The sequence below is a fragment of the Siniperca chuatsi genome, linkage group LG19 (genome assembly GCF_020085105.1).
Source record: "Siniperca chuatsi isolate FFG_IHB_CAS linkage group LG19, ASM2008510v1, whole genome shotgun sequence".
Taxonomy (NCBI): Eukaryota; Metazoa; Chordata; class Actinopteri; order Centrarchiformes; family Sinipercidae; genus Siniperca; species Siniperca chuatsi.
The window spans coordinates 15,906,667-15,919,891 of NC_058060.1; the positions used below are offsets into that span (position 1 = coordinate 15,906,667).

Below are 13,225 nucleotides of genomic sequence, written 5' to 3' on the forward strand. Positions count from 1 at the left end.
CCATTTTCCCTGTAGTTAATACCAACTTTACTCCTTTCCAGGAACCTGCCTGTGCCAGTTACATAAGTTTCTCTTAGGAAATTATATTTAAACTACTTCACACCAGAATTTTAAAAAGCACAAAACAGACAACTTCCTCCTCTAATGATGTCTGCTGACGTCCTGCTTTGCTGGTCTTTGCTCGGCAGCAGTTCTTGGTACAGCACGTTTAGTTGTGTTCTTTCACATTAGGATCAGGATCAGCAGCCTGGCTGTCAGATCCCTCTGTCTCTTCCTCTCTGCAGCAGCTGTGTGATGTTTGTGAGTGCATCATGGTGTATGTGATGCGTTGCCGGTTCAGAGGTCCAACACAAATTAACAATTTAGAAATGTTAATTTTCCCACAGGGCAGCACCACAATTCAATCAGAGGAAGATGAAATTCAGCATCAAGCCTTTGTTATGAGATGCATTTCTCAAACATTCCTCCAACTCCATTAGATAACACACTGAAAACATGTAGAGGCAACTTTAGAACGAGCTTTTTACCATCTAGAAATTTCATGTTGGAAAAACTGAATATTGCTGATTAAAATTTCAAAAAACCACCAGGACTAAATCCCATTGACATTGTAAAATGTCCCTTTGCTGTCCTCATGTAAGACTTGAATATTCTTTACAGATGAACTTTATTCTATTCATCTGCATCATACGAATACTTCGCCAGAAAATCAACTGCCCTGATATTGGAAGAAATGAGTCTAACCAGTACTCGTGAGTATAATTTCATGTCTTTTTCATGCTGTAATTTGTATTATTCATTAGCTCAGATACTGTAAGATGAAAAAAGAACCAATGCCAATGATTATGTCTGTTTTGGGCTGAATTCGACTATATTCTGTAAAAGTTAACTGCATTTACAAAGGAAAAGAAAGATGATCTCGAATAAACTCAGAAAGCAGAGAGTAAGATACACATATTTGTCCTGTGGGTACAACTGGTGCTGTAAATTAAAGTTTTTTCTGTGGCTCCTTTTAAGTTTTTATGCTCAGAGCAATGCAGGGATGACCAATCCTTTTTCAGCTTCAGAAAAGTAACTCATGTGGCACTCAGCACAGTAGTCTTCCCCCGGCAGCTGCTTTACACAGAGATATACAGCTCTATGCATGATTTTTCCTGTGATGGAGAGCATCTCATAAGCCAGCCATAATGTATGAACTATTTTCCCACTGACACTTTTAATGGTGTTTTTTTTCAATCTCTGGTCCTCCGAGCTGAAATGTAAAATGAAAAGTACTCCAAAGTTGCATTTCATTATTGGCATATATAGAGACAGATTGAAAATTGGTTTTCACCGGAGGGAGACATTTGAATCTGTTTATGCTTTGTCGTTTCAGGAGACTGGCGAAATCGACGCTGCTTTTGATTCCTCTGTTTGGGATCAATTTTATCGTGTTTGCATTCATCCCAGAGCAAGTGAAGACTGAACTACGGCTAGTTTTTGACTTGATTCTTGGGTCATTTCAGGTATGATAGAAACTTTTTAGGAAGAAGTGATTATAAAAAACATACATTTTATATTTAAGAATTTGCATTTGATGCCTTATGTGAAATAGTTTCCCAGAAGGTCAACAGACACTTAACAATTATACACATTTTTCTTGTAAAATACTTCAGGGTCCAAAGTCAGGATTTGGCATCCTGTCAGCCCTACCCCTCACAGAAAACTATGGCAGGTCTCCAGGCACTTTGCTGGCTGATTCAGTGGCAGTGTTACCATTTTAAACCCCGGTGTTATTTCAGTTCATCACATAATGAGGAATGATGGAGAATGCAGCCAGACAGTACAGCTGCATCACAGACCGTTTGGAAACCAAGGAAACCTTTCCAACACTTTCTTCTCATCATTCTTCTCATCCCTCTTTCTCATTATTACTATAAACTACACATTGTATGCATTGTTTTTGTCAGTGCAATCCACTTATATGTCTCATGAATGCCACACGTTATGCTTAAATTAGCAAATCGTTGTAAAGACACTACAGATAGATTAACTGGAAGTTTCACCATGACACACACACCATATTGCTCTCTTATCTGTGTTTTTCTTTCCATTTAGGGCTTTGTGGTCGCAGTCCTTTACTGCTTCCTCAACGGAGAGGTAGGTATCCACCTCACAGTGATGTAAACACTGTTTGTATAAACTCACTGTTTAAACCTTAAGATTTCCATGCAGAGATAATTCTTAGAAAATGTGGTTTATCTGTAGTTTTTCTTCTGTGGCTCCCTCAGTGCACCACTTACATTCACACACACACACAGTCCTGAAGGTGGATGGAGCTGTGAGTATGAGTCACCAGTCGTTCCAGCCGTCTCTCCCTCCCTTGGACCTCCTCGCGGCATATTTTCTGCGCTCTGCCTGCAGGGTGGGAGGGCTGTAAAAAGCACAGCCTTTTTGGCAGGGAGCTATTCAGTGATGTCTGCAGAGGCTCTCTGTGGGCACATTAGTCGTGTTCCCAGTGCTGGGCCAGATTGAATCACAGTGATGGGCTGGATGGCAAGGCTTGAGTTGACACTATGCTGCCTGAATTTTAATCTGGTGCAATTTTCAGGTGTCCTTTGTGAAGTGTAAAGCCTTGGTTTTTAAATTACTGCAGCCTCAAGAATGGTGTATGTCCTGGAATCATGTTCATTGTTTGTCACATTAGTGGCATATCAAGTCACAACAAAACACATGAAATGTGATATTGACAAAAGACAGAAATGACAGTAATTTTCATATATAGAAAAACAAAATCTAACAAAGGGCATAAAAATAACAGTGGAAAGGAATCTGCAGGTAGACAAAAAAGCTCAAGATGGGCATATTCATTACCTCTACCTAAATAATATAAAACAATATTCACAATATCAAAACTACACTCAGTTGCTGGTTTATCAGATATACCTATTGTCACTAAAACTAATGCAGACTAATACAATAGTCCTGCAATGTTCAGCTTTTGTTAAATCATTTTGGAGGATGTAGTTTTTGGTGCTGTTCAACTGTATTGCGTTATACTGACTTGTTTCTGTTATTTAGCCTACCCTCATTGATATAAATGGGGTGGACAAAATATTAGAAACACCTGAAACCTGTTATTCTTTTGCTTTTCTGTGGATGCTTTTAATGTTTCTTCGCCGTCCTTTATCTCTTCAGCTTTAGTTTCTATTGGTGGCCATGCCAACCACCTACTTTTTCTTCTCCTTAATGTAATGCATCATGTCTTGTTCCATGGAAAGAGGTACATTCTTACAGGTGCTCTAAGCAACAAATTTCAAAGCTTGTATGAACTTGGTATGAGCTGTATCAAATATTTCAGAGATGGTTACTTGGTAATGCTCTATAATACAGCCTGTGATTTACAATGTAATTTCAATATATGAATAAGGTACCAATAAAATACTTACAGGTTCACACTGGTACTTAAATGTAGGTACAGTGGAAGAATACAAGACTATTTTTGTAAACCTATGGGGTAAAGTACTGGGAAATAAAACTGAAGAACAACACTGATATTCTGAGGAACCGATAAAGTAATTATGGTATATAATGAATGCTGGAGTACAGCAATGCAGTTTTAGATGATATCCAAGTGAAAATATTTGGGCCCTTGACTGAGTTCAGTCACAGAGGTTGGCAAAAATACACAGATTTGCTAAGGTCATATCAGCTGTCGCTAATTAATGTTAATTCTGTGAGTAATATGATGACAGGCCAGAAGTAAACTATAAGGAACAGCACCTACACTGTAGTCAACAAAAGTTGGTAGGCTCAACCGCCTATGCTGTGGGCTAGCATTTAACCTGTCCCTTATTATTCCACTCCTTTTCTTCAAACTTCCTGCCCCAAAATTACATTGCTGCCCTCCAGCATTAGGGAGTACCCCTATTGTCATTTTGTGAACGTAACCCATATATTTTATATATTCTTCAAGAACCCCTCCATGTGGGTTTTGAGAGATTTTCCCAAATCCCCTTTCATTACCTCACCCTACCCCCGCAGTTTTGGTAGCATATTTTAACTGTGAAATACGTTGTACCATATTACTTAATAGGTTATGCAGAATATCAATGTTGTTAACACCATTTTTCCCACATACAATGAAATTACATGGTAAAAAAGCTGGCTGTATTGAAATGTTATTGTTCTAATCCATTGTAGGTCCAAGGAGAGATCAAGAGGAAGTGGCGGAGGTGGCACCTGCAGAGATACATGGGTTCAGACACCAAATACCAACATCCGTCTATTGGCAGCAGCAACAACTTCAGCACCCAGATCACCATGTTAACACGATGCAGCCCGAAAACACACCGGGGTTCATCCTCCTGTCACGACGATCTGTCCAGCATATGACTCACACAAACAGTGAGACAGACTTACATGCTGTAAAAAACACTCTCATGCCAAACATTAGGCAGAAAAGACACAGCATATGTAAGCTCTACAATAAAAAAATATACACTCCTTCATTAGCACATGCCCTCTTGGAGGATGTGTAGCTTGAGTATGACGTGGACAAAGGAAAATGACAAGTGGACAAAACAAAAAAATATAAGAAAATAGTGTGACCATAATCAGCTTCTAAGCAGCTTTTAACCGCCACGGTTCTTTAAAATAATAATAAATAAAAATAATTTCAAAATAGGTGACAAAGATACAAGTGCTTTGCTTCACAAGCACAGCTTCAGCACATTTGAATGAGAACCATTCACTTTTTGTCTTTGTATTTCAAGATTCAGTGCATATGTATGGGCGAATTTGTCATTTCATTATGGACCATTGGTCAGTCGTTATTAAGCTCACTTTGTGCTCAGATGCTGGGCAATGCAAAATGTCACATATTAATAATCTGATGTAATTATGCGCTGGTTAAAAATCACTTAGTGGATTCCTGCAGCTCCAAATGAGCAAGGCTGGTGCAAAGACGTTAGAAGAAAAGGAGCTGATGGTTTTTTTAACAGGAAATCCCATTATTGGTATTGTTACAGTGTGTGCAGCGACATCACAGGCAAACAAAAGTACCAGAAATACATTATGGGGGTGTGTTTGAGTGCTGAATGTGAGTTGTGATGGAAAATAAAGCATATTTTAGGCAACAGAAAAGAATGTAAAAGAAGACAGTAAAACAATGAGCAACATTTTGTTTACCTCACTATGTAGGAAGACAGAACAGGAAAAACTGAAACTTTATTTCCATTAATGCCAAATGGATGAGGCTTCAGACCGGGTGACCAGTGTGATGCTGATTCACAATGATGGCTTTGGAGTACAAATGCCCTTCTCTGCACTATCACTCTCATGAGAGACTGATTGCCCTTTGCCTTCCCTTTTATCAGTACAGCCTTCCCTCTTGTTTTGTTTGATTCTGAGCCTGTGATAGGGTTGATGTTTTTTACTATTTGAGGCACTCTGGCAGTTTTGTCCTAGTTACTGACGAGTGCCTGGTTTCAGTGTTTTGAAGTGACACTTTCAATCAGATCTTTGCTGGCTGTCGAGCTGCACAGCAACTCTGGAGAGGAAATGCCTTTAAGCAATTCAGTCCTTGAATGTTTGGAAGGAGTCATTTAACATTGTACAGACAAGTATACAGTGTAAAGAAAATTAATTGCTATGGATTGTTGTGCCATAGCAATTGTATTGTGGCTATGATATCAGTAATGTATCACTGTAATTGTTGTTTGTTACGCTATTGCAACTTGTGGGATTTAAAGCCCCGCCAGGAACATACAATTCTCTTGTACGAGCTTGTTTATGTAACAGTCTGTGGCGCAATGTTAAGCATAACAGCTAAATAAAAGGCACTGCATTACACAGTCCTCAGACATGTCCAGAGAAGCTTTCTGAGATAGATAGATAGATAGATAGATAGATAGATAGATAGATAGATAGATAAGAAAACTTTGTCTGTCACAAAGTAAGAGAAATTTTCCTTTGACAAGGCTCAACAAAACAAAAAAATTCACATTTAAAACATTTAAAAACACATTTGGTGTGTCTTTGGTAGACTGACTGAAGGTTGAACTCCTAAATCCTCCATTGTGAAAAATATGTCCTGAATTCTCCATCGACTTGTCAGGTTTAAACTTCTCCACTGGAGGAGTTTGGACCTGACAAGTCAGTAGAGACTATTCGAGCCGGTATGTAAAGCAAAGCAAGGTGACAAGGATGACTGGCCCTGTCACAACAATGCTATCATTGTGCTTTTCAGCTTACAAGGTTAGACTTGAAAGTCACTTGCATGTCCGTGTAACATCAAGAAGGTCCAGCTTTACCTGGAAAAAAAACATCATCTCACCCCACCACTGATTTATAGGGTCAGACCACCATAGAGCACCATGTGAAATTAAAGAACAACACACTAATGATGATGAACAGCAAAGGCCTTCATATGGAATGTTTTGTTGGTGACAAAAGCTTAAAATAGTACTACATTTGGGAAATACACTTTCTGGTGGAGTGTTAGATGAGAAGATTGATACCTCTCGCGTATCTGTCTGTTCCTGCAGCCAGTTAGCTTAGCTTTGCATAAAGACTGGAAGCAGGGGGAAAACAGCTAGCACAGCTCTGTTCCAAAGTAGCAAAATAGCAAAAGCTCATTAATTAACACGTTATATTTAATTCTTATGAATTAAATATAACTATCTACTCCCGGGCAAAAAATTGTCCAGCACATAACAAACTAAAACTTCTCATTTTTACACTTCTACTTAGTGCAGGTTTTTGTACAGATTTATCAAATAAAATGTGTTATGAGTTAATTATTAATTAATTAATTAATTATTTTAAGAGGTGCTGGTAAACAGATCCTCCCCCTCGCTTTGGACAGCTGTTTCCCCCCCTGTTGCCAGTCTTTGTGCTAAGTTAAGCTAGCCAGCCACTGTAGCTTCATATTTAACAAACAGATATGAGAGTGGTATCAATCTTCTCATCTAACTCTTGGCAAGAAGATGAACCCAAAATGTCAAACTATTCCCTTAAAGACACATTGTTTGGTGTGTCCTGTCTTCTGTTTAATGTAATTGTGTGAATTTGCCAATGTACCTCTCATAACGGTGAATGTAAATTGATTTGTACATAATGAAGAAACAAAGTATACAGAGTTTTCAAATCCAGTCACAGGTGTTGCTAGATATGATCTTTTAGTGTTTTGGTAACCTGACATGGTTGTTTCGTATCAGTTAGATAATATTAAGAAGTGATATTGAATCAATACAGATTCTAATGTGCACTTACAGTAGGTATTCAGTATTAAAGTATGTGTATTATTGATTTGTTTATTTGCAAACTGGATATTGTGTTGTGTATATTTAAGATTTGAGAGTTAATTTTTTTGGGTTGTTGTTTGTACAATGCATACCATTGTGGAGCTACAAAATGCACTATATGTTTTTAGTAGTTTATGTTCACATTTGTGTACACATAAGGCCACTTCTTAGTTTTCAGATAATTGTTTTTTGTATATTATTATAATAAATTGTGTTGTATAGTGTATGTACAGAGTGTTGTCTTGGCAGGAAATTTGCCCTAAAATTTTGACATTGTTCCACTCAAACTAAAATAAATTATTTAGAAATATACAAGATGGATGGAAGTTTAATTTTCTATGGAGATTACATAAAACTCCATGTCTTACTTTGCTTAAATGTCGTTGTAAGTGTCTATATTTTTTGTCAAGATGAAATAATCTCATCATTAGTAAGACTTTCTGCACCATGAACAGTTGTAATGTCCTCACTGACTGCTACATGTTGTTCCGTAATTTAAGCTTATTTTTCACAAGTGCTCTCTGCTACTTGACAAGGGCATGACCTGGAGTTAATTTTTTATTTCATTCCCAGAGAAGCTCACTTAAAGCTTCAGACTCAAGTTGTTCATGCAAATATGCTAATCCCTGTTACTAAAAAACGAACGTCCAACAAGCTGCATGCAGGTCTTTTTCATTGAAATATTCATATTTTACAGTCGATGCCTCCTCAACTAGCATTCTGAAGATGACTTGATCAAATGTCCATGCGTTCAATATGCATGCAGACAGTTTGATGTTCCAGCTGATATTAAAGTGTAGTATCATCAGAAAGCAGCACATTAGGTTCTTTAGGAAACAACTTAATAAAGCCAGTATAACAATTTAACATTGTTTACATAAATTCAGTCAGATATCGGTGATGGAAAGTAAATTCACATACTTTGAGTTAGGTTACTTGTACTTTTTTTGAGTATATCTATTTTGTACTACTTTATACTTTAACTCCATTTCAGAGGGACATATTGTTCATTTTACTACTACTACATAAACAGTATATGACGGCTGTATGGTACTACATCTAAAACATGAATACAATCATAAACATTATGGTTTTATAGTTGAAACTAACCGTAGTTTGACTTTTGCACCACTCAGAGCAGCTACAACAATATTTAAACACCACTGACACATTATTGCAGTACACGCAGCAGCAAAACAGAACAAATATTCAGTTGTGAGATCAGAAATTTTTTAATCTGTAGGTCAAACAGTTATGTATGTGAATTTATCTCTAATGTATGGTCAAAGTTAATGATTGGACCATTAACACTGGAAAAAGGACCGTATTTCACATAACTGTAAATAAATGTTACTGCTTTACTAGATTTACTTAAGCAAAATGAAAGACCTTTGCTTGAAATGAGGTATTTTTACTTTGTGGTATTGCTTTTACCCAAGTGAGGCAAATGGTGGAGTTTAGCAGTACCTTTACTTGAGTACTTGAGCACAATATGTACATTTATCTGATAACTATAGTTTCTACTTTGCAGATTAGATTTGATTATACATCTAAACATCGGTTTATAAAATATTAAAAGTTGTTAAAATTAGCTCCACCTCAGCCAGCTACAATATTAAAATACTACATAAACAGCAATAACAGCAGTTCACTCTGCATGGGACCATTTTGCTTAATGAGCACTTTTACTTTTAACACTTTTAAGTACATTTTGCTGCTCATACTTATGTACTTTTGCTTAAGTAAAAGTTTGAATGCAGGACTTTTACTTGTGATAGAGTATTTTATACTGTGGTATTTCTACTTTTACTAAGATCTCAGTAGCCTACATCTTGGTCCACTGGGTAAAGGATCTGAATCAATCTTCCACCAGCCAGAAATCAAAGCAACTCTCGCTCCAGTTCCTCCCAGTGCCAGTTACACTTCAGTTACGATATTTGACAGGTATGACTGACCCGCTGAGTTTGCGTTGGTGTAATGAAACTCCAGCTATTTGAGTTAATCTGTATGTTGTCCCTCAGGTTTATTGGTTCACTCATTGCCATTGAGCGCGGCCGACCTCTTGCTGTGCTCAGCACCATGAAGAAGAGCGAATTCAGCCAAGGCAAGACGCTGTGTGCCGTGAAGGGATTAACAATCACACCCTGCCATGCTTTCTCAGATCAGCTGCTCTTGGGTCTAATGTTTCATTAGCTCTATCCATAAAGTGGAAATGAGTATGCATATAATACGATTAACTATTCATAGGAATTGTAATGATTGTAAATAGAGGGATTTTCAGGGTTGAAAGTTGCTGCATGAAATGTTAAAAACATATGCATTTACTAAAAATATCAACCCTGAGGCCCATGTGTTTGCTTATCAAATATATACAAATCTCTGTTGTTTTATATTTTGCCATCAAATGATGCATTTGATTATTTTTTGTCTGGATTTATACACCGTGAGCTTGTCAGATAGGATATCTTTTAAAAAATACATGCTTTTGTGTCTTATAAGTAGGTAGGCTACTCGCTGTCAGAATCCATAAAACAGGCAGTGGGGTGCAGACAAGAGAGAAGATGGATGAAGTTATTTTCAGATTCCCAGTGACTCTTAAAATGTGAGACAGGTGTCTTGCCTTTAAGGATCTTTCAATATTCATGACACCGGTCAAATATTCATGTGACAAATAAGGCAAAGTTTGGAAAGGCGAGTGACTGAGCAAACAAGTGAGCTCTGTCCAAACGCTAAGAGGCTGCTTTGATTATCGCCGCCATCCGGCTCTGAGAACCTGACTCCTGATTTAAAGAGAAGTCGTCTGCCAAACCTGATCTGATCTGATCTGTAGCCGGAGGTCATGCTGACGAAGATCAGAGGTTTGCCCACTTTTCAGAGGCAGAGCTGAAGGAATAGGTCATTGTATGGCATTGATTTCTTGATCTCTGTGGCCGGGATTTTCTCCAATACCTGGTTATAATTCACAACAGTGACTACTTGAATGAATGAATAGTGACAAAAGCTTGACTTTCTCTTCTACACAAGACTTAGGGAGCATGTCTTACTGGGCTTTGATCTTTTAATTTGCATTTAACAGAGAATGTAAAAACAAACTGTATTACCTTGAACTTTATGAACATTTCACACAATAGCATGCCAACCTCCACTACCAACCAATGCCTGCTGGTATGAAAGAACAAAATGACCCTGGACTGACCCACCAGAACCAAAAAAACAACAACTGATAAACTGTTAATTAATCATAATAGCCAACTTTTCTAGCCTTTTATTAAATAAAATGTGAGTATATTGTATTCAATTAAGGATTTTTTTTTTATCAATATTAACGTTTATTAATCTAAAACACTTGTATGCCTACTGATGCCTACACACTCCACTTTCATCGTTGTTTAAACTTGCTAATGTGTGCGTCTAAAACGGTGGGAACTGCTGCATTTAGAACTGCGGGGGCTCTCCAGCTCTGCAGGGTGATGTTTCTTGATATTTCCCTCAGAAGTTGGTGGTGACCAAAAACAGAGCTAAAAGAGAGTGAATTTTGGACTTACATTCATCAGGTGGCCAGAAACACGTCTCCAAATGAATGCTAATGTTGCTTCTTCTCTGCTGGATGTGTAAATAAGTCACTGTTTGTTATGCCTATGTTTTCAGCTTGTTTTAGCTTGTTCCACTGCCGCCAAATGAACAAAAAAAGAAAAAAAAAAAAAAAAGAAAAAATCAATCAATTAGACAAGACATGTGTTTTCCCCCCTTGATTCCTTGGTCAAAATGGCACATTGTTGTGCCGCTTTTTCATCTTGATTTGTAAGGTACATTCAGTCGTGATTAATGCACACCACTGTTTGTTAGAAAGCCATTCTTCTAACATATGCACTCACATTCAGTATGCAAGGTGATCTGTCATTGCCAACACACACTATAGAAGAAACTGTTCTAAAGCTACACTCTTTGATTCATGTTTAACCAGGGTGTAAACAAGCTTGGGAAATTGTTCTGCACATTTATACAATGACAGGATGCTTGATCTCACTTTTGACATACATACATAATTCAGTTAGGGAAAACATGACATGTAGTATTTAAGGCATGCCGCCTCGTCTAGGTGAAGTGATTACATTGTATTTAGATCTGAGCTGGTTTGGCTGGGAGAGTTCTCGCATGAGTTTGGGGAGCTGGTGGTGTTTATTGTACAGAAGCAACTAGATTAGTGACTGTTTTTGAGCCTTAACATGGAAATTGTGGCTTCTCAGCCAGATGTCTAATCGTTGCCCACAGCAAAAACCTTTCACATGACTCCAACATACTGTAGCTAATTCTTATTTAATAGCAAAGCAGTTCTTATAGTAAGTTGGAGATTACCAAAGTAAGTTCACTGCACATTTTATATTATAATAATGACATTCAACAGACTTATGAAAATAACCTTGACTTTGCTTTCATCTGATTGCCTCTAATATTCCTGTGCTGCAGCTTTATAGATAGCTCTCAAAGGAACTGTTAGTGTTGGACTGATAGCAACATGAATTTCAGACTATCACTGTGTTCTCTGAATTTCATAAGGGGGATTGGGGTTGGACTTGGATGAAAGGACAAGTAATAAATCAATTGAATTATGGAAGTATTTTCTACACTGAAGTTCAACTGCAAACATCAGAACAGGGAAATGAAACAGCACAGTTCAACAGGACATGGATGAAAAGATCTTTGCTCAAATCAGTGTTTAGCAAAGCTTATATCCTTTAGCTGCATAACAAAGAATGATAAAGAAGAGAAGACATACATTCTACAAACAGGTAAAATATAATAATAATAATAATAATAATAATAATAATATAACAAAAGTATCTTAGACAATAGGTTTTCTATCCCCAATACCCAATCTACCAATAACCAATAGGATATTCAAAGAAAGATTCAACATCATCAAAATCAAAACCAACTTCACTTGAGGTTTTGTATGTCAAAGAAGGATATTAATCCTAATAATCACATGATATGAGCAAAAGCTCCAGAACAGCTACTATATGGGTGCTGTGGTGAGATTGTTTTTAGGAAATCTAATTAAATTTATCAGGATTAATATCCTTTCATATTATTGACAATCAAAACCCTCTTATGTACGCCAATACTAAATGGACCTTGTGTTGAGATTGTTTCTCAATTGTTGTTTCCAAGGCCAATAATGAAATTTGAACCTCAGATTTATCAAATGTACTCCATCGCTTTGGATCCATTATTCTCACAACTGGAGTGGCAGAAAATCCACTTGTAGGCAGAAAAAACTGGTACCTCTACATTGTACGGATGGCTCAAGAAACCGGGAGAACCTTGTAAGAAAGGTTTATCATTTGAGTTGTCTTTGCTTTGTCATTTCATGCATCGGTCCAGTCAAGCCAGTGAGCAGGGAACATCAAAAACTCTGGGTTTATGAACTTCTGAACATCCTAATAAGCATAAGGGACATGCTGTATAGCCTTAAGGTCAGGAGTACCAAACTGGGAATCAACACATCGCAGTTGGAACATGGTGTGAATGTAAAAGCTTAGCCATTATTTCTGCTGCAGTTATGAAAGCACACAATGGGAATCTAAAAAGTGCAAGAACTGTAAAGGTTTCTGGATAAAAAAAGTAGTTCCCTTCAACAGGAGAGTCATCAATCCAACTTCATGATAATTAAATGACTAAAGCTGCTATAATCTATTTTTTTTATGTTAACACTTGTTCTTGTATGTACTATACCCAGCTTGTTAGTAAGTTAACGTCTTTTAACTTTTAACTAATTGTTTTGGCTTTACATGCTGCAACATTTTGGTTCAGTCTCTCTGCTCTCGTTAGCATTGTTTCGAGCGTAGCAAAAAAACTAAAACCCACCGTAAGCTACCTGCCCAACACCGAACAGCAACAGCAGGTAGTGACTAGCTGGAGAACATTGGATAAACTGT

At 37.4% G+C, this 13,225-nt stretch overlaps 1 protein-coding gene across 3 annotated transcripts in view; it reads left to right on the top strand.

Moving 5' to 3' along the window:
* The window catches only part of vipr1b (vasoactive intestinal peptide receptor 1b), a 50,450-nt gene extending 42,852 nt beyond the window's left edge, over positions 1–7,598 (top strand). For 2 of the 3 annotated variants that reach the window (XM_044175776.1, XM_044175775.1), the window contains 5 exons: positions 661–752; positions 1,376–1,505; positions 1,656–1,710; positions 2,098–2,139; positions 4,183–7,598. In XM_044175776.1, the coding sequence (XP_044031711.1) occupies positions 661–752; positions 1,376–1,505; positions 1,656–1,710; positions 2,098–2,139; positions 4,183–4,520 (657 nt within the window). In that variant the 3' untranslated portion in view covers positions 4,521–7,598. The remainder of the gene's footprint in view (positions 1–660; positions 753–1,375; positions 1,506–1,655; positions 1,711–2,097; positions 2,140–4,182) is intronic. The other variant, XM_044175777.1, reaches the window with a different exon arrangement.
* Positions 7,599–13,225: the final 5,627 nt, after the last annotated feature.